The sequence below is a fragment of the Lepidochelys kempii genome, chromosome 17, assembly GCF_965140265.1.
Source record: "Lepidochelys kempii isolate rLepKem1 chromosome 17, rLepKem1.hap2, whole genome shotgun sequence".
NCBI classification, from domain to species: Eukaryota; Metazoa; Chordata; order Testudines; family Cheloniidae; genus Lepidochelys; species Lepidochelys kempii.
In genome coordinates, this window is record NC_133272.1 from 16,053,884 (window position 1) to 16,072,176 (window position 18,293).

General features: G+C 46.2%; 1 protein-coding gene across 12 annotated transcripts in view; it reads left to right on the forward strand.

Moving 5' to 3' along the window:
* The window catches only part of CASTOR2 (cytosolic arginine sensor for mTORC1 subunit 2), a 195,766-nt gene that overhangs the window by 140,015 nt on the left and 37,458 nt on the right, over positions 1–18,293 (forward strand). For all 12 annotated transcript variants that reach the window (XM_073315842.1, XM_073315833.1, XM_073315837.1 and 9 more), the window contains exons 3-8: positions 527–720; positions 1,202–1,334; positions 4,765–4,888; positions 5,424–5,534; positions 7,777–7,859; positions 11,550–11,644. In XM_073315842.1, coding sequence (XP_073171943.1) covers positions 527–720; positions 1,202–1,334; positions 4,765–4,888; positions 5,424–5,534; positions 7,777–7,859; positions 11,550–11,644 — 740 coding nt within the window. The remainder of the gene's footprint in view (positions 1–526; positions 721–1,201; positions 1,335–4,764; positions 4,889–5,423; positions 5,535–7,776; positions 7,860–11,549; positions 11,645–18,293) is intronic.

Sequence of the window (18,293 nt, forward strand, 5' to 3'; positions counted from 1 at the left end):
TGGCCAGGTCACCCATTAGGCCAATGGCAGAGCTGGGAGTAGAACCCAGGTCTCCTGAGTCCCACTCTAGTGCTTTATCCACTAGGCTACACTGAGGTAGGAAAAAAAGCTAACTCACCTGCCCAAGAACACACAGGAAGTCTGCGATAGAACAGAGAGTTGGACCCAGATCTCCTAGTTTCTGGACTAGTATCCAAACCACTGGATCATCCTTCCCCTCTAGTTAGGGGTAGTTATGTATAGAAAGAACTCTAGATGGCTGCAGAAAAACAAGGGAAAGAGAAATTACCTGGAAGAGATCAGAGAGAGAACCCAGTAATATTATAGGGAATTGATGCCACTTTTTATGCTGTCGCATCAGTGCTGCATCCCACCAATGCTCTAGCATATGTCTTAGACTCGTAATAAACTTTCTCCACATCATTCCACATGGATTCAGAAATGGAAATGGATCTGGTGGTCACATAGTGACCTAGGTTTCTCTGGCGCTGAAATTTATGTCTGTTTTCTCTCCATCTCTTTTCAGAGCTCCCTTCATCAGAACACTTGAGTGTGGCAGATGCTACGTGGCTGGCTCTCAATGTGGTTTCAGGCAGAGGCAGCTTCTCCAGCTCCCAGCCCATCGGGGTGACCAAGATTGCCAAGTCAGTAATAGCGCCGCTGGCTGACCAAAACATTTCTGTATTCATGCTGTCCACCTATCAGACGGACTTCATCCTGGTAAGACCAAATAAGATGGCCAGGGCTGCTTGTGATTCCGTGTTCCCTAGCAGAATTTGCTGGAGTGGGGGCAGAGGAGAGGTTCCAACTACACCATTTTAAAAAAGAAAAAGGCAGGGGGGTGGGTAGCAAGCATTAAATACTTGAAGTAATGCTGCACTGGGGGTTCACCACTTTATTGCTGGCAACGTCCTTGGACACTTACAACCTGATGTGAATGCCACTGAAGTCGATAGGAATCTTTCTGTTGATTCCAGAATCAGGCCCACCGATAGTTGGACTGAGGCCACCAAATTCATTAACCCAACACCCGCTGGATTGCGACAACCTCCAGGCCTTGTTGTTCCAAGCGTGTGTTGTGTATATGTTTTCCCTATGGCTCAGCAATGCATAAGGACACCTGTGATCTGATCCATTGTCCAATTCAGACAGTGGGGAAGTGGGTGCATCGTCACACGCCCATCTCTGTCACTGTCCTCAGATACGTGAGCGGGACCTGCCCTTCGTGATGCATACGCTGGCTGCTGAGTTCACCATCCTCAGGGTCGTGAATGGGGAGACGGTGGCTGCTGACGACTTCGGGATAACGAATGGGTTTGTCAAGCCAAAATTGGGTAAGGACCTGCATGGGCCCTGCTGATCGGTGCTTTTGCAGAGGAGTCAACATTTAACCTACATTAAATGTTCCGTGTGCTTCATATACTAAATAGATTGGATATGAATTAGCAGATTCTCACCCTAAGAGATTATTCAAGCAGGCTGCAGATTCTGAAGGGATAAGCTACACTTGCTTTACAGCTTGAAATCCCCTGGTCTTTCATACAGTCTAGAAATCCCTTTCGCCTGCGTCCAGCACTTCCCCCAGTTCAGTCTTTGTTCCTCAGATGTTTCCAGGAGTCTTCTTGTGTGGGGAATGAAGAACAACAGATGATGTCACTCCCTGCTTTATATAGCTTTAGCATATGGCAGGAACCCCTTGTTTTAAAACTTGGTTCCCAAAAATACTAACATCCCAAGATGGAGTCCAGAGACATGTGGCCTGGTCATAGGACCTTGCATACCTTGCTGAGTCATAGCAGCCATTACTAACTGGCTGTCTAGAACTTCCTGGGAAAGTTAGGTTCTTCCAGGGTCATTGTCTTTGCTGATGGCCCATCAGCAAAATCTGGTTTCTTCATTGTTGTACTAGAAGGGGTAATTGTGGGTGTCCCCCGGAGTAAGCATGATTGAAATACAGATACATCATCAATATTCCTAACTTTAGATACAAAAATGATACATGCATACAAATAGGATAATCATATTCTGCAAATCATAACTTTTCCAATGACCCCTCACATGACCCGTCTTGTGCAAAATGCATCCTAATTATGCCATAATTATATCATCATAGTGTCACTGTGGCGAATATGGGGTGCAGTGTCACACCATCTGTGTCCCCCAAAATGGCATTTTTCATTTTCATCATGACAATGTTTTAGTGTGGTCTCCTATTTTGTTGGGATTTGTGTTCCAAGGCCTGTGAATACTCATCAGTCAAATGCCATCTGCGCCCCTGTATTACGAAAGATCAGAGGAAAAACCTTTTTTTTAAAGTAGTTAAGGACATTGAGGTCAGTGGTAATTGGGACAAAAAACAACATGGTTTTACAAAAGGTAGATCATGCCAAACCAACCTGATCTTCTTTGAGAAGGTAACAGATTTTTTAGACAAAGGAAACGCAGTGGATCCAGTTTACCTCGGTTTCAGTAAGGCATTTGATACGGTTCCACATGGGGAATTATTGGCTAAATTGGAAAAGATGGGGATCAGTATGAAAATTGAAAGGTGCATAAGGAACTGGTTAAATGGGAGATTACAGTGGGTCATACTGAAAGGTAAACTATCAGGCTGGTGGGAGGTTACTAGTGGAGTTCCTCAGGGATTGGTTTTGGGACCAATCTTATTTAATCTTTTTATTACTGACCTTGGCACAAAAAGTGGGAGTGTGTTAATATAGTTTGCGGATGACACAAAGCCAATACAGAGAAGGACCGGGATATCATACAAGAAGATCTACAAGAAGATCTGGATGACCTTGTAAACTGGAGTAATAGTAATAGGATGAAATTTAATAGTGAGAAGTGTAAGGTTATGCATTTAGGGATTAATTCCAAGAATTTTTGTTATAAGCTGGGGATGCATCAGTTGGAAGTAACAGAGGAGGAGAAGGACCTCGGAGTATTGGTTGATCACAGGATGACTATGAGCCGCCAATGAGATATGGTCATGAAAAAAACTAATGTGGTCTTGGGATGCATCAGGTGAGGTATTTCCAGTAGAGATAAGGAGGTGTTAGTACCTTTATACAAGGCACTGGTGAGACCTCATCTGGAATACTGTGTGTAGTTCTGGTCTCCCATGTTTAAGAAGGATGAATTCAAACTGGAATGGGTACAGAGAAGGGCTACTAGGATGATCCAAGGAATGGAAAACCTGTCTTATGAAAGTATCGGGGGGTATTATGAAAGGAAACTCAAGATATCCTGTTTTATGAAAGGAAACTCAAAGACCTTTGCTTGTTCAGCCTAACCAAAAGAAGGCTGAGGGGAGAGATGATTGCTCTCTATAAATATATCCGAGGGATAAATACCAGAGAGGGAGAGGAATTATTTAAGCTCAGTACCAATGTGAACACAAGAACAAATGGATATAAACTGGCCATCAGGAAGTTTAGACTTGAAATTAGACTAAGGTTTCTAACTATGAGAGTGAAGTTCTGGAACAGCCTTCCAAGGGGAGCAGTGGGGGCAAAAGACATATCTGGCTTCAAGACTAAGCTTCATAAGTTTATGGAGAGGATGGTATGATGGGATAGCCTAATTTTGGCAATTAATTGATCTTTGATGATTAGCGGTAAATATGCCCAATGACCTGTGATAGACAAAGAATGACATTCTTTCCTGGGTGTCCGGCTGGTGAGTCTTGCTCACATGCTCAGGGTTTAGCTGATCGCCATATTTGGGGTCGGGAAAGAATTTTCCTCCAGGGCAGATTGGAAGAGGCCTGGGGTTTTCTCGCCTTCCTCTGTAGCATGGGGCACAGGTCACTTGCTGGAGGATTCTCTGCACCTTGAAGTTTTTAAACCATGATTTGAGGACTTCAGTAGTTCAGACATAGGTGAGAGGTTTGTTATAGGAGTGGGTGGGTGAGATTCTGTGGCCTGCGTTGTGCAGGAGGTCAGACTAGGTGATCATAATGGTCCCTTCTGACCTCAAAGTCTATGATTAAAGTCTAAGTTGCCATTACCTCTGCCTGCCTCTTACCTCATTTGAATCCATCTGATAGACTGTATATGCCTCAGGGCATATGCTGTCCAGGTGTCTCATACAAGGGGAAGCACTTACACAGGGCTTATGTAACCTGCGCCCACTCTGTGTGGTCTGGGCCACACAGCGAGATCAGTTAGCCAAGGGTCGTGATTCTGAGCAAATGAATGTTTATGATGTAGTGATAATATATCATCACCTAAATGGTCCCACAGCGCTAGAAAGCCTTCGCTACCCATCTTGCAATTTGAGATTCCTGTAACTGTCGAAATTCACACACCGGAAGTCCCCACTTGTTTCCAGTGTGCCCAGTGCTGAAGCATTTAGGCTCCATGTGTCAGTTAGGAGGAGAAGGTTAATATTCCAGAGGACTCTGTCCTTCTTCCCTGCTCCCTAACCCTGGTAACCGATTACTCTCAATGGCTGTCTTCCAAGAGGAATATTGCCAGGACCTTATTGCTGCCCCAATACTAGGGGATGCCTGACTGAAGAAAGCAGTTGTCTTTGGGCCTTAACTGTTACTCGGCTTACCCTGATTTCTAGAGGTAGTCAATGCAGCAGCCAAGGGCCTTCCACCAAGAAGACTGTGTCCTCCCTTTTCTGAGGCTCATCCCATTGACTGTACAAAGACTGGAAGTCTGGTCTATGGCACTGTGGATAACAGTATCTGAGGGGATGTGACCTTGATACCAACTTGGCTTTATACCTGTGTGTGTGTGTGTGTGTCTCTTTCAGTTCAGAGGCCTGTTATCCATCCTCTTTCAAGTCCAAGTAATATGTTCTGTGTCACCAGCCTGGATCCAGATACCCTTCCAACTGTTGCTACACTCCTAATGGATGTCATGTTTTACTCCAATGGGTACGTTTATATCAGGGACAGGGGCACACAGCACCATCTGTGCAAGCATGGACTGAGTGTGAACATACAAATATGCATCGCTCTCTTCAAGACTGGCAGGAATCCAGGGCTGGCGTTGTGCAATATAAAATGCATCATCTATAGTGTGGGCTTCTTGAGGGTTGCAACCGTTGGTTGAGATTTTTCAAAGGCCCATGGGAGATTAGGATGCCCAATTCCCATTAATGGATGCCTGCTTCCTATTTAGGTGGCTTTAAACATTAAAACCAGCAGGACTAACTCATGCCATGAGCTTGTGTGGGCATATTGCAGTGTAACAATATTGCATTGCTGCCACCTATTAACACCTGGCAAGCTAGGCTTGAAAGGCATCAGATTTCTCTGCCAAAAAGCGGGCCCATTCCAGGAAAAGTTGGACCTAAAAATAGAACCTTTCTTCTCAAAATGCATCTGATAAAATTAGCACATGTTTGTGGCAGGATTTCCAATACCCCCGCTGACTGGTGTTAATTCTGTTTTGTTTTCTTTTCTTCAGAGTAAAAGACACGGTGGTGGGCAGTGAAGACTCTGGACACATTCGCTTTTTCTCCTTCTCTCTCATTGAGGGTTACATCTCCTTGGTGATGGATGTACAGACACAGCAGAGGTGAGGCCCATGACTGACTTCAGCACAGGGCTCATCTGGACCCCAAAAGACCACAAGCAAAATTTTCAGAAGCACCTAACTCCCATTTTCAAAAGTGGTGAAGGCACTTGGGAGCCTGAAAGTCAATGAGATTGAGGCTCTTAATTGCCGAAGTCACTTTTGAAAATGGGACTTAAGCTCTTAAGTCTCCTAGGTGCTTTGGAAAATGTTAGCCCATTGTTCACAGATTGAACCTGTGCAGACAAGAAAATCTCACGGAGTAGAATGCAGGCCGCTTTAAATGACACTGTCTTCTGACATCGCTTTCCCATGCAGTTAGTCAGTGCTGTGTCTCATTTTTGTCATGGTAATGCACCACATCTTGCCAGTGCAGCAGCAGCTAATAACGCATTTGTCCAGCAAGCCCACAAGCTGACTTGAATAAAAATACTGTCCTGTAATATTTGTATTATTCTCCGTCTTCCAGTCCCAGATGAGAGCGCACAACTCCTTAAAGGGCTGAGGGGCTAAAGGCTGCACCAGATGTTGTATCCAGAAGCAGTCTGAAGTGTTGATCATGACCTACAAGGCCGTGTATGATCTTCGTCATGACTGTCTTCGGGCCTGATTCTGCGGGGTGCTAGTTGCCTCCTGGGGAAGCTTCTTCAGCCTCCATTGACTAAAAGCCGTCTGTGCCTGGCAGGATCGAGCTCTGAAAGGGAGGAAGGATAGCTAGGGCACCAACTTGCGATTCTGGGGACGTGGGTGCAATTCCCTCCTCTGCCACAGACCTTCTGTGTGACTGTGGACAAGTCACTTCATCGCTCTGTGTCTAAGTTCCCCATCTGTAAACTGGCAATAATAGCACTTCCCTACCTCTCCAGGCATTGTGAGGATATAGACGTCTCATGGGGGCCATCTAAATACCTAAGATAGATCAAGGGCAGCTTCTCTCTCCATGTGGTTCCATGTGTCAGCTAGGGCCCTTGAACTAACAGTCCCCAGATTTGAGTATTTGGAAGCAGAATTTTTTCCAGAAAGCCCCTTCTGTGACTCCTCCCACATTTCTCTCTCTCACTCACACATGGCTTTCCCAATTCAGTCATATTTACAACAGAAAACCTGAAGCCAGCTTCATTTGCCTTGTTTTGCCACATCAGTTTTTTAATCCTGCTGCTCCTTGTCCATTTCAAGCTGGGCAGGGCTGTAGATAGGCTTGACAAAATTCCATATTTTTAAAATAATTTTGACAGGTAATATCAATGTTTATTTTTAAACATTTTTTTATTTGTATTGACTTAAATTTTCACAGATTGCACGCAGTTATGGGATTTAAGCATTTTTTTAATTGTTTTAAACTTTCACAGTTGCAAAAAGTGTCAGACAATAACTATTTAATGACAGTAGATGTTGAGGTTCAAAATGTTAAAAGCTTCATAATCTTTAAAACCCAAATTGTCAACATCATGTATCAAATAGTTTTATATCGGTTTGCATGTGTATGGTGAAATCGACATTTAGCAATAAAAGTTGAATCCTTCCAAGCCCAGTTATAGACCCGGAAGAGCCCTTCCATCATTTTGGTGCAAGGGGTGTTTAAGTTACTACTACAGTAAAAGCTCTTTATCTGACACTTCACCAACCGGAAAGCTCTATAAACCAGCCTTTCTGATCTTCACTGAAATACCAGTTTATAGTCCGGTTGGTGCAGGGCCAGCAGAGGGTTGGGGTGCAGGAGTGGATATTGAGTGCGTGCTGTGGGAGAGAGTTTTGGTGCAGGAGGGGATGCTGGTGCTGGATCTTGGAGCCGCTCACCTCGGGTAGCTCCCCGCAAGCAGCAACCTGTCCCGGCTGCTCCTAGCCGGAGGCACAGCAGGTGGCTCTGAGCTCTGCCCCCACCCGCTCTTCCCAAGCGCTAGCTCCGCAGCTCCCATTGGCTGGGAACCGCAGCCAATGGGAGCTGCGAGGGTGGTGTCTGCGGGCGGAGGCAGCATGCAGAGCCACCTGCCGCACCTCTGCTTAGGAGCAGCCAGGACAGGTCACCACCTACAGAGAGCTGCCCAAAGTGAGCACCCCCCCCAGATCTGACCTCCCACACCCCAACCCGCTGCCCCACACTCACTCCCTCCCTCACCCCAACCCCCTCCCTCTTAATTAACTGGCATTTTCACTTACCGGCACCTCCCATTGCCCCAACATGCCAGATAAAACAGCTTTTTCTGTACTTTTAATTACAGTCTTTCACCTTTTTTTTTTTTAATAGATTTCCTAATAATTTGTTGTTTACAAGTGCATCTGGAGAACTCTGGAAGATGGTTCGGATTGGCGGGCAGCCACTTGGCTTTGGTATGTAAACAGTCGGAGAATCAATTAAGTGCAAATATAGCCACTCACACGTAGACATAGAGGAGGAGGAGAGGAAACAATTGCGTTGGCTAAGCCTGTTTTTTAGAGAGTCTTCAGCCTATTGTGGAGTTGAGAACAAGAGTCTGAAAACCAGTTCAGTTACAACTAAACCCAAGGATGAATGGTCTGATTTTCAAAAGGGCTGTGTATGCGGTATCTCTCATTGCCCCTCCGCCCTCTTTCCCCCGCCGTACCCCCGATCAGATTTAATTACTGGACTATGGCGTTAGCTACATTTAGGCCCCTGCTTTCAAAAATTTTGGCCCATGAGCTTTCATGTCCGTGTGAAACAGGAAAAGGCTAGGCTGGCTCAGTCCATTTTAGAAACCCGTCAGTGAGACCAGGAGACAGATATTACTCTGACTTCCATCAGCATAAATCCAGGGCAACTGCGTGGCTTCCGTGGATTTAGTACAAAGTCTTACAAGTTTGTGAGAGCAGAATTGTGGCCCTAAATTGTGGTCCTAAATTCCCTCATCCCATTGTGGTCCTAAATTCCCTCTTAGCTCATCCCATTTTAAAATCAGCATGGCTTTTACACAGTGTATCTGGCAGAAACCACGTGGAGAAAGTGCCCAAGCTTTTCAGAAGTGACCTGTCACTTTGGGTGAGTTGTCTAACTTGAGACCTTTTAAAGGGGCCTGCCTTTCAGAAAATGCTGAGCACCCGCCCTTTAAAAACCTTGGTCCTTTAAAAATGTCTCAAGTTGGGCACCCAGAGATGGAGGCACCCAAGATCACTAGTCACTTCTGAAAATTTTGGGCATTTGTTTAAATAACTGGCTTTTGGTGGTGGTAATGTCAGCTTAGAGCAAGTGTTCTTGGAGCTTAGGATCAAGTAAGAAGAGTCTCTCTGAGCTACTGGAAGTTAGCTTTGATGCAGCAGAGGCTTATCCTCGGATTTCAAGTGAGTAAGGTGCCCGGGCCACTAGGTCAGCATGAACACCAGTCACTGTGGCAGATCCAGGGTTCATGTGAGTAAGGCTAAGAGATGTCCAGCATTTAGTCCTTCTCAGATGCAGGTCAGATGGTGTATTATCTGCCGCTAATGAGGGAAGGAGGAACACAGAGGGAAGGGCCCATGAGGGAGCTTTGGAGGCTTCCTGCCTGAATCTCATTCGTGGTTTCTCATTAGACCCCTGAAAATACTTCTGAGTATTAGTGTTTTGTGCATACGTTTTTGGGATTTATATTGATCCAGTAGGAAAAAGAGGAGGTGTGGCAAATAACGCAGAATGTTGTCCCTGCTTATTGGACCTGATCCTGCAGCGCTTGCTCCCAAGAACAGTCCCATTTTCTACATGAGCTGAACAGGAGCATTTGAGCACAGGTGAACCCAATTCTGCAACCCTACTCGGCTCTGATTCCACACAGGAAGAAACCGGTTGGCTGAGATTGTGCTGTAGGTGTTTGTCAGATAGGCAATCACTCCGTAGGGCAGAAGAGACGGGTTCCAAGTTCCAATGTCCTTTTTGATCTAGTTTTGTTACCTTCCACTGACCTCAAAGCAAACATTCCTAAACCACTTCTGGCCTTTGGACCAAGGACTGGGGACAGGAGCTTTAGCGATGATGGTTATGGGTGGTTAAAGTGTTGACATGCCAAAATATTTCCTGGGCAAACCTCAGCCGTTGGCGACGCAAAGCGATGCCTGCAGTACAAGCTGTCGGGAAAGGGCAGACTTTGCTAATGATAGACTAGCGTGTGATTCACAGCAGCCCCAACTGGTAAAGAGAGAGGATGAGAATTAGCACTCAAAAGTGGTTGGGTGCTCAGGCTTTCCCTTACTGAAGGGCTGGAGTCCCAGCTCCATTTACCATTTCTTGGAATGGCAGCTGGATACCAGGTGCTTCACTGTGTCTGTGGATCTGTCTATACTGAAGTCCTGGTGGGGGGCTGCAGCTAGGGCAGACGCACCTGAGCTACCTTTAATCTAACTAGCTCAGGTCCTGGAGCAGTGACACCCTGGCAGTGCATGGTTCAGTGTGGGCCATCCCTGCTAGCCACGGCTTCACTTCTCGATTCAAGCTAGCTCCGGTGCGTCTGCTTGAGCTGCAGTCGCGCCCTAGGATTGCAATTTAGACACACCGGCGGCCCTGGGTCAGTCAAAGGGCCTTGGCAGAGGAGACTAGGTATGTGCTGGGGCTGCTGTGTCACTCCCATTCTTATTCGTGCTACAAGAAGGTCACTGCCTTTTACTAGTGGGACGTGTGTCCTCTTGGAGCCCAGTTTATTTTCTCTTGCTTCAAGCATCTGCCGTCTCATTTGAGTTGTTAAACGGATCATAAATACTCCTCCAGGGGCGTGCTTTGTGCTACTGTGTGTGTTTGGGGGAGGAAAGAGCCTGCACATCGAAGCAAAGGGTATTCGTTTTTTTGCACATGCACAAAAACAAAAATACCCCACAACTACCTGATCAGGTCACTAATTACGAAGTTACAGGGAAGTCACTTGGAGAATAAAATCGGAAGGGAAATAGCATGTAAGAAATGATAAAACAGCCTAATCAATGGAAATGGATAGAATGACAGAAGCAAAGGGCCATTACAATAAAGAGACACCGACGTTCCTGCTTCAGCACAGTTGTCAAGCCGTTGTCTGGAGTGCTGCGGGCCTGCAGAGAGGTGACTGTTCACATGGGTCTGTGTCCTTCTCACTCCACCTGTTGAGTCTCATTAAAAGGAGCTGAAAAGAGGTTAAATACTTCCCTGATGTCACTTTTGCATGTAAGCAATTGTTGTAGATGCCACAGGTATGTTACATGATCACCAATGTGAATGGGCAATAGCCAGTGGGCAGGGAAGTCACGGCTGGATGATAGCCCATGGGCAGGGCAGGTATCCATGAGACAGCTTCTATATATTAAAGTGTGTTCCATGCTAAAAAGCTCCCTGCCTTTAACATGAGGAGTTGGTCATTCATTTTTCAGAGCTTGTCCCGTTAGCAGGGAGATACCCCTTCAGTATTAACATGGTATTTTGAATCGGCACAACATGTCCACAGTGTAATTCAGCAGCTGTCTGAATCCAGATTAAGTGAAAATACACAAAAGACAGTGGAATGAAATAGCCATGTTAGCGCAGAGTCTTAACCCAGATTCCTACAGGAAACCCTTGGATTCAAAGGCCAAGCAGTTGTAATTAAGCAGCTGTTTAGGGAATTGTGTATAGCTGTTGCATTATCCTCGGTATTTCTAATTCCTTTTCTCACTTTTAATCACCCTCAGGCAGTAGCACTGGAAGGACTGCAAAAGTGAGGGGACCAAGCAACCAAACTGGGCCAAATTTGAGTGGCATTGCGACCTCGCACATGGGGTCGCAACACCACTCACTCCCATTTGGCCTGCCGCTGCTCTTGTCATGCCACCCACCCTCCAGAGCCAAGAAGTGAGCTTGGGCCCCCATTTCTCTCCCCCCTCGTTGCCCTTCTGGCAAGTTCATGTTCTCAAAAGTTGGGGGGGCATGGCCCTTTGCTCCCACCACCCCTGTCTCCCGCACCTATGCCCCAGGCTTACTGCTGGTGGGTTTCTCAGTTTTTTTGGCATCATGACAGGAGCTAGTTAGATCTATGAGTGCTTTCCCATGGCGGAGCTCTGTTGGAAACATTATTTTTGTTCTTTGTCTTCCCCTAGATGAATGTGGAATTGTTGCTCAGATTTCTGAGCCTTTGGCTGCCTCCGACATCCCAGCCTACTACATCAGTACTTTTAAGTTCGATCACGCATTGGTAAGTATCTGAATAGCGATGTGAGGAGGAGGGCGGCAGAGCTAGTCCTTTTTCCCCCCCATGAGAAAACAATCCTTGGCATTTCTCTTTACGACTGCTTGTTAGAGTGACTCGGGCCTGAGGTAGCCAAGTGCAGAGGGGCCAGAAACCTCTCTCGTCTGCTTGAGCGTGATCTTCCTGATGATTTTCATCTGCTGCTGAGTGACCATTTAATTCAAGTCCGTGCCAGAGGGGTGGGAGTGTGTGGGGTGGAGGACTGAGGGGTGCCTCATCGCTAGTCAACTTTCACCCTTCCGCCCTGCTGCACCCCTGTCTCTAAGACTTGGCTACCATGGCTGGTCAGCCGGGCACATCAGCAGCTTGAGGTCTGTCCACTGTCTGAGCCTGGCTGAGGCTGATGGGATACTGCTGAGATGGCTCATTCCAGGGAAAGGAGGAGGGAAGCCCAAGCTTATGTCCTGCGTATGCTGGCATAGTGCAGCCCCGCCAGCTGTGATTTTCTTTGTCTTGCTTATTGTGCGTGTGTCTTATTGCTTAGTCCACTCTTGAGACGGTCTCCTGCCACTGGAATCCTTTCCATCCACACTCTAACGCAAACCAATGGCCTTTGCCCTTCAATACATTGCAATGGTGGCTATAAGGCTGTGTAAACTGGGGCGGGGGGGGGGGGTTGTAGCTCCTAGTCATCCCTTCTGTTCTTGGAAAATCGTGTTCCACGATACTACTACCGCCATCATGATTTACAGAAATCCTAGAGCTGTGGCTTCAGCAAGTGCCGCAGCAGGGACGGAGTTTCAGGGGAAGTGACGTTACCCCTCTCAGTCTTTGCCCATTCTTAGATAGAAACATTGTCTAAAGCTCTGAAGTGTTCGAATGCCTATTTTTGGTTTGTTCTGCTTTTCATGCATCTTTTTGCTTCCAGGTTTCAGCTAGGTCTGGCCCCAAAATACTTCCAGAGAGCGTGATTTCATTGCAGTCCCAGCTCAGTTGTGCAGGCCTCTAAAGAACTTTATCTAAGCATCTGAACTTGCTAATGCCTATCCCAGCTGAATTTGTACTCCCTGGCTTGGGCCCCAATCCTTGTGAATCATTATTGCTTACGTGAGCAGCCACTTTCAAGTCATTAAGATCATTCCCTTGGGCCCCAATCCAGCAAAGCATGTTCTTCACCTTAAGCCTGTGAATAGGCCCATGGAAGCCAATGAGCAAAGTTTTGCAGTCGTTCTGGCACCACTCACATGGCGCGATTAAGGAGTTTGTGGGTAGCCCCGACAACCTATGCATGACAAGAATCAGGACACGCTCCTTTCGCCATTGCAATGTTTTATAGGGCAGGTGGCATATTCTGGTTTGACCAGTATCTTTATCTCCCTTCTAACAAGATGAAAAGGTGAGACTGTTACCACCTTACTGCTTCTTCATAAGAACATGTGTTGGTTACCAATACGTCAAGTCAGCCATGTTTTTGGGGAATTTCCCATGAGAACCAGTGGCCTCGCCTCTGTTTAGATTAGGGACACTCTGCTCTGTATGCCCAGTGTTAGCCCAGATACACTGACCTAAGTGGGGAAGATTGTACCACTTCAATTTCCATCTGTATTTTTGCAAATCCATGTAGAAAAAGCTGCCACCTTAGGCCAGTGCAGAAAGAGCCGAAAGCTCCATTTCTCAGCTCCCTGGCTGTCCTGGGCCACATGACCTGCCACCTTAAAGGCTAGATTTGAAAACCCACCTCTGGTTTGGTTTCTGTTTGAAACTGTGCAAACGGTGGGGAGGGGACTGGGTTGGATTTTCCAGAAAACATGCACACCGTTGTGTGACTGCATGCACAATCACCACACTTGTTTGAATAATGCTGCACCTGCAGGATGCAGCCAGGATGGAGTTTGGCTTGGATCGGTTCCTCAGCAGGACAGCAAATCAGCAGTCCATGTGATAATCTCAGCTAAGATAAATCTGTGACTGGGTTTTTTTTTTTTTAATTCTGTCCTTTATTGTTTGCATTACAGTTCCCATTACATCACCAGACACTTATTATACTGCCCTGACTTTTGACCTGTAAAAGCTCAAAGAGCAGATTCAGGGTTTTTTTTTTTTAAAAACTAATTACTTCAGCCTTTCACAGTTGACACAACCCATTTACAGCCCATAGGCCGTATGTGCACAGAGTCAAAGTAAACATGGTTCCAGATAGCAAAGGTCAAATTGTTGTATACATTTGGCTTATTTTCTTGAACATTAACTATACTGATAAGATAAGCCAATAAAACACCATTTCAAAAGTCAATACTGTTAGCTTTGTGCCACATTCCTGGTTGTCATTGTGGGTCCAGGTGCATGCTTTCTGTACGTGGCAAAAGATGCCGAGTGCTTCTGGTTGCAAAGGCAGCTATTTCTTCAAGACCTTTTAAATTATACATTTTACTACCGGCGTATACCTGCTGCTCATTTGCAACCATGCAATTGCAGTAATTCTGCCAGCAATTTCCTCATCTAAAAGTCTCTCTCCACTTGCTCCCTCAAACACCTTTATCCTTTCTGCCTTCTTGGCCAGGATTAATTCAGCTATTTAACCTCCCCACCCAGGGAAGTTTACTGATCACTCATGCTGTCCAACAGAAATCAGTGTACTTGCATTTTCCTTGCAACATTTTCTTTCACAACGTTGTCCAGAGCCCCTTTCCAACCAAAGAAAATTGTTCCATTTGGCCTCTCAAAACTCTCTGCCAAGCTGCATCATCGCAAGTTAGCCCTTACTGCACCGGAGGAAAGCTTGCTAAATTGACTCAACTCCAGAGGGTTGGGCATCCAGCACTGAGTCGCCTGGCTTGAGATGGCCTTCGATTGGCAAGGCCTCACCTTGATTCCTGGCGCCGCTTCTCTAGCTTGAACTCCACCCTTGAATAGGGTGCAGGGCTGCAGGGCCTTTGAGGCCCCTGCAATGGCTTTTGAGCGCTCTGTTGTTTTGGACAGCTCTTCTAGACACACATCCGCTCCAATCGGCTTCAGGGATTCTTCAGTCCCAAGGAGAGATCCCTCTCTAAAGGCTTGCCAAAATATTTGGTATTCTCCTCAAGAGTACATCTCATCCTTAGACCGTTCTTTTTAGTTGGTAGTGTCTGCCAGAGCTATTAAGATGAAATAGGGGAAAAAAGCAGCTAATTCCTTCCATCCCTTTCCTCCTCTTCCTAAAGTATGAAACAACAGAGAGGACTGTCAGATCCTCTAAAGGAGCAGCTGCTGTGGGGGGTAGCTTACCTCTGGAGAAGAGTGAATAATCTCCCCTCTCCACCTGCTGAAGGCTGAAAAGGTCTTTAGCAGTGGTTACCCCATGTTCTGAGTTGCTTTGAAGCTTGTCTGTGTTAGTAAAGCTCTGAGTTTGTTCCTTGGAAGAAAGCCTTTCTCTATAAGGGGGAGATTTTGGACCCCACTCTCCATTATGTCGACAACCCTCCTGGCCAGGCACTGCTGCGTGTAGATGTTTCTCAAGGATTAAATTTGCATCTTGTGTCCCCTCCCAACTGCCCCCCTCCTCCCTCCACAGTCTCTTGGTCTCTGTGCACCTGGCAGAAATGAGAACGTTTTATAACAGCAGGTTGTTCCTTGTTCGGCCTTGTTTTTCTCCCCCACGTACCATAGTGGGAAAAAACTTGGTCATTTGAATTGTTAATACGTGGCTGAATGTCTGTGAATAGATATTAATAGAAAATCAACTCGTATCTCTTCCCATTAGCTGTAGGATCTGACATGACTGGCCCTCTTAGCCCTTCCAGTCCCTGGAATTAAAGAGCCTGAGGAAAAAATTACACTGGGAAGGGGTGACGAAGCTTAAAAGTGCTCTCTAAGACCTGGCATGTAAGGGGTTACAAGTAGATCCTAAGTGCCCTGCCTATCCCTTTGATGATCTAGGGTGGGGTTATGAAAGCCAAAGAAGCACCTGCTGCAGGGCAGCTGCTAGAAGGAGTATCCTCTACCCTCCCCACCTGCTGACAGTTGTTACCAGGTGTTGTAAATTGCTTTGCTCTTGTTTTGAAGCTGCTCCGTGGTGTTAAAGCAGGCCAGGTGAGAGGTTCAAAAGGCTACACCAATGGAAACCTGGATGTCCATGGGGGCAGCCTGTTCAAACTGGGACTCTTTGTATTCCTGGCCAGTAGAAAAATTTAGCCTGTCTCTTCAGTTGATGATTGGCATAGCTTCAGTGGACTTCTTCATTTTTAAGCCAAGAGATGGACAAAATGCATGTCCTCAAAGCCCCTTGGCCAAAATTGGGGCTGCTTTTGTCGTCTTGTGATTCTGCCTTTACACAGAAAACCTCCTGATGTGAATTTTACTTACAACAAACCTTGGGGAATTCATTGTTCGTTTTTTTGCCTCTGACCATTAGCCTGGAAACGATCTATTTGCATTTTCATAACAATGAAGTGCTTTCTTGAAGGAGGTGTTAAGGAAAACATCCAAGATCTTGCCGGTGACCCACTTAGGGTTAAACTAAGGGCATGTCTTCACTGCAGTTGCTGCTGTTATGGCAGCTTGGGTATGTCTATGTAAGGCAATTGCCCCTGTGATTGCTGTGCAGACATACCTCGAATCAGTGGGATTGGGCGAGAAAATCTGCAGGATGGCGTTTTCAAAGGTGCCAAGGGAGTTGGGCACTCAGCTCCCATTGGTTTTCGTGCATTTCATGAAATACAGATCTCTCACCCTGCTGATATTTGAGCAGTGGTCACAAACTAACCTGAAACAGTAGAATCAACACTTTTGCTGTATCTTAAATTAACCATGGTGAAACAGGAACTCATCTTATTTCTGTGCAAGGACAGTGAGACCCTTCCATAACAGGGTATTGACCTGGATGAACACTTCGCTTCCAGAACAAAGGAAAAAGCTTTAGTTACAACCATGGGGCAGAGGTATTAGAGCATCCAGTGTCAACAGGAGAAATAAACGGTCCTGAGCTAGAGCAAAATAGCGCAGTGCCCTTCCAAGACTAGACAACACGTCCAACCATTACAAGGGGCAGCATAAAGAGGAGGGAAGAGGTTTTGAGTTAGGATTTAAAATGACAGGTGCTCTTTTTTAAAAAAAGAGGGAAAAACCCTGATGGAAGGGAAGGGAGTTGGGAGAACAGCATTAAATGTCAGCGTGCAAATTTAAACCAAGGACACAGATGGATGGAAAGCGGAGAGCATGAAAATGGTGAAGGAAAGCCAAACCATTAGCCATGCTGCATGGTTCTGGGATGATTTAAAGAGGATTTTGGAAGAGCAGCATAGAAAACATTGCAGAAATCGAGGTGTCCTTTTGTTGTAACCAAAGGAAGAAACTCACCTCACCATGAGTAGGGGAGTAGCATTTCCTTGAAAAGATATAGGGGAAAGCCAGAAAGTTTCAAAAGATTATAGCAGTTTTCTCATCCTTCCCCACTCCCCCCTCTTTTAGCCACTAATTTCATTGCAACATAATTCCAGTCCTGCTCTCCCTAGCTCTAAACAAGCAGTGCAAGGCCCACTCTGGCCATTATCCTCCAGTTCTAGACAGGATATTTAATATTTCACTAGTTCCCCTCCTAAAAATATACTGTGAAGGCCTCAAAGATACATGTACTGCTCACCAAAGCTCCCAGCTGTTCTTATACGTTACCCTCATTTGCTCTTCCCTCTAGGGTTTGCCATCTCTCATTTCCTCATGTGTTGGCTAGGGCCCAATCCTATAAGACACCCTGTGCAACTTCACCGGGCTCCCCATGGGTTTACGGATCAGTCAGCACTGGTCTGGGCCTTTAGAGCGCAAACACTTTGAAACAGGGACGTTGTCTCTTTCCATGCCTGTAAAGCCCCATGTCTCTCTGTGGTGAGAGATAAGCAATAAATACTCTATGAAGGCCCTCTCGGGCCTCTCGGAAATTTACCCACATTTGTCTCCTTCCCCTTTCCAGCTCTTCTGTGGAAGTTGCATCATTAACTGCCTGAAGTGAGGCATCATAGACCATGATGGTGCTGGTGGGACTACAGGCCCCTTTGGCCAGATGTGGTGTAGGAACATTGACAGAGTTGTCAGCTGCATTCCCCTTAGGGGGAAGTCAATCTCTCTTTTCTTTCTCTCTCCCATTCCTCTGCACTGGCTGGTGCTATCAGCATCTGCTCCTCCATCTGGCAGTGCCAAGAAGCATGTGGTGAGAAGGAGAGTTGTCTGCAGCTGCCAGTGGGGTCACTGTTAATTGCCCAGAGGAAGTGCTTTTAAAAAAACAGAGCAGCCAACGCACTCTTCTCCTTCCCAGTTGACTGCGTCCCTGCCTGGAAAGACTCAGAAGGGGATATGAGGTCAACCAATCTGGAACCTAAGAAAAACCGAGTTACTTCTTTACCTGGGACTTTCTCAGCCCCAGTACAATGTGCAACCCCGCTACCTACTGCCGAGTCATTTGTGGGCAGTGTTGAGAGCCAGCTATCCCATGCGACCAGGCTGTAACACATAGGACAAGGCAGTTTGTTACTAAGACCAGTAAAAACCAGACTAAGAATGTAAGATGGAAACATGTGTTTTGTGTTAACTGTGGAGCTCAAGTATCGTGCCCAAAGTAAATATGTTCCCCGTGGTTCATGTTAGCTTTGTGTGCTGTCTGTCCTAACTAGCCTCTCTCTCCACAGTC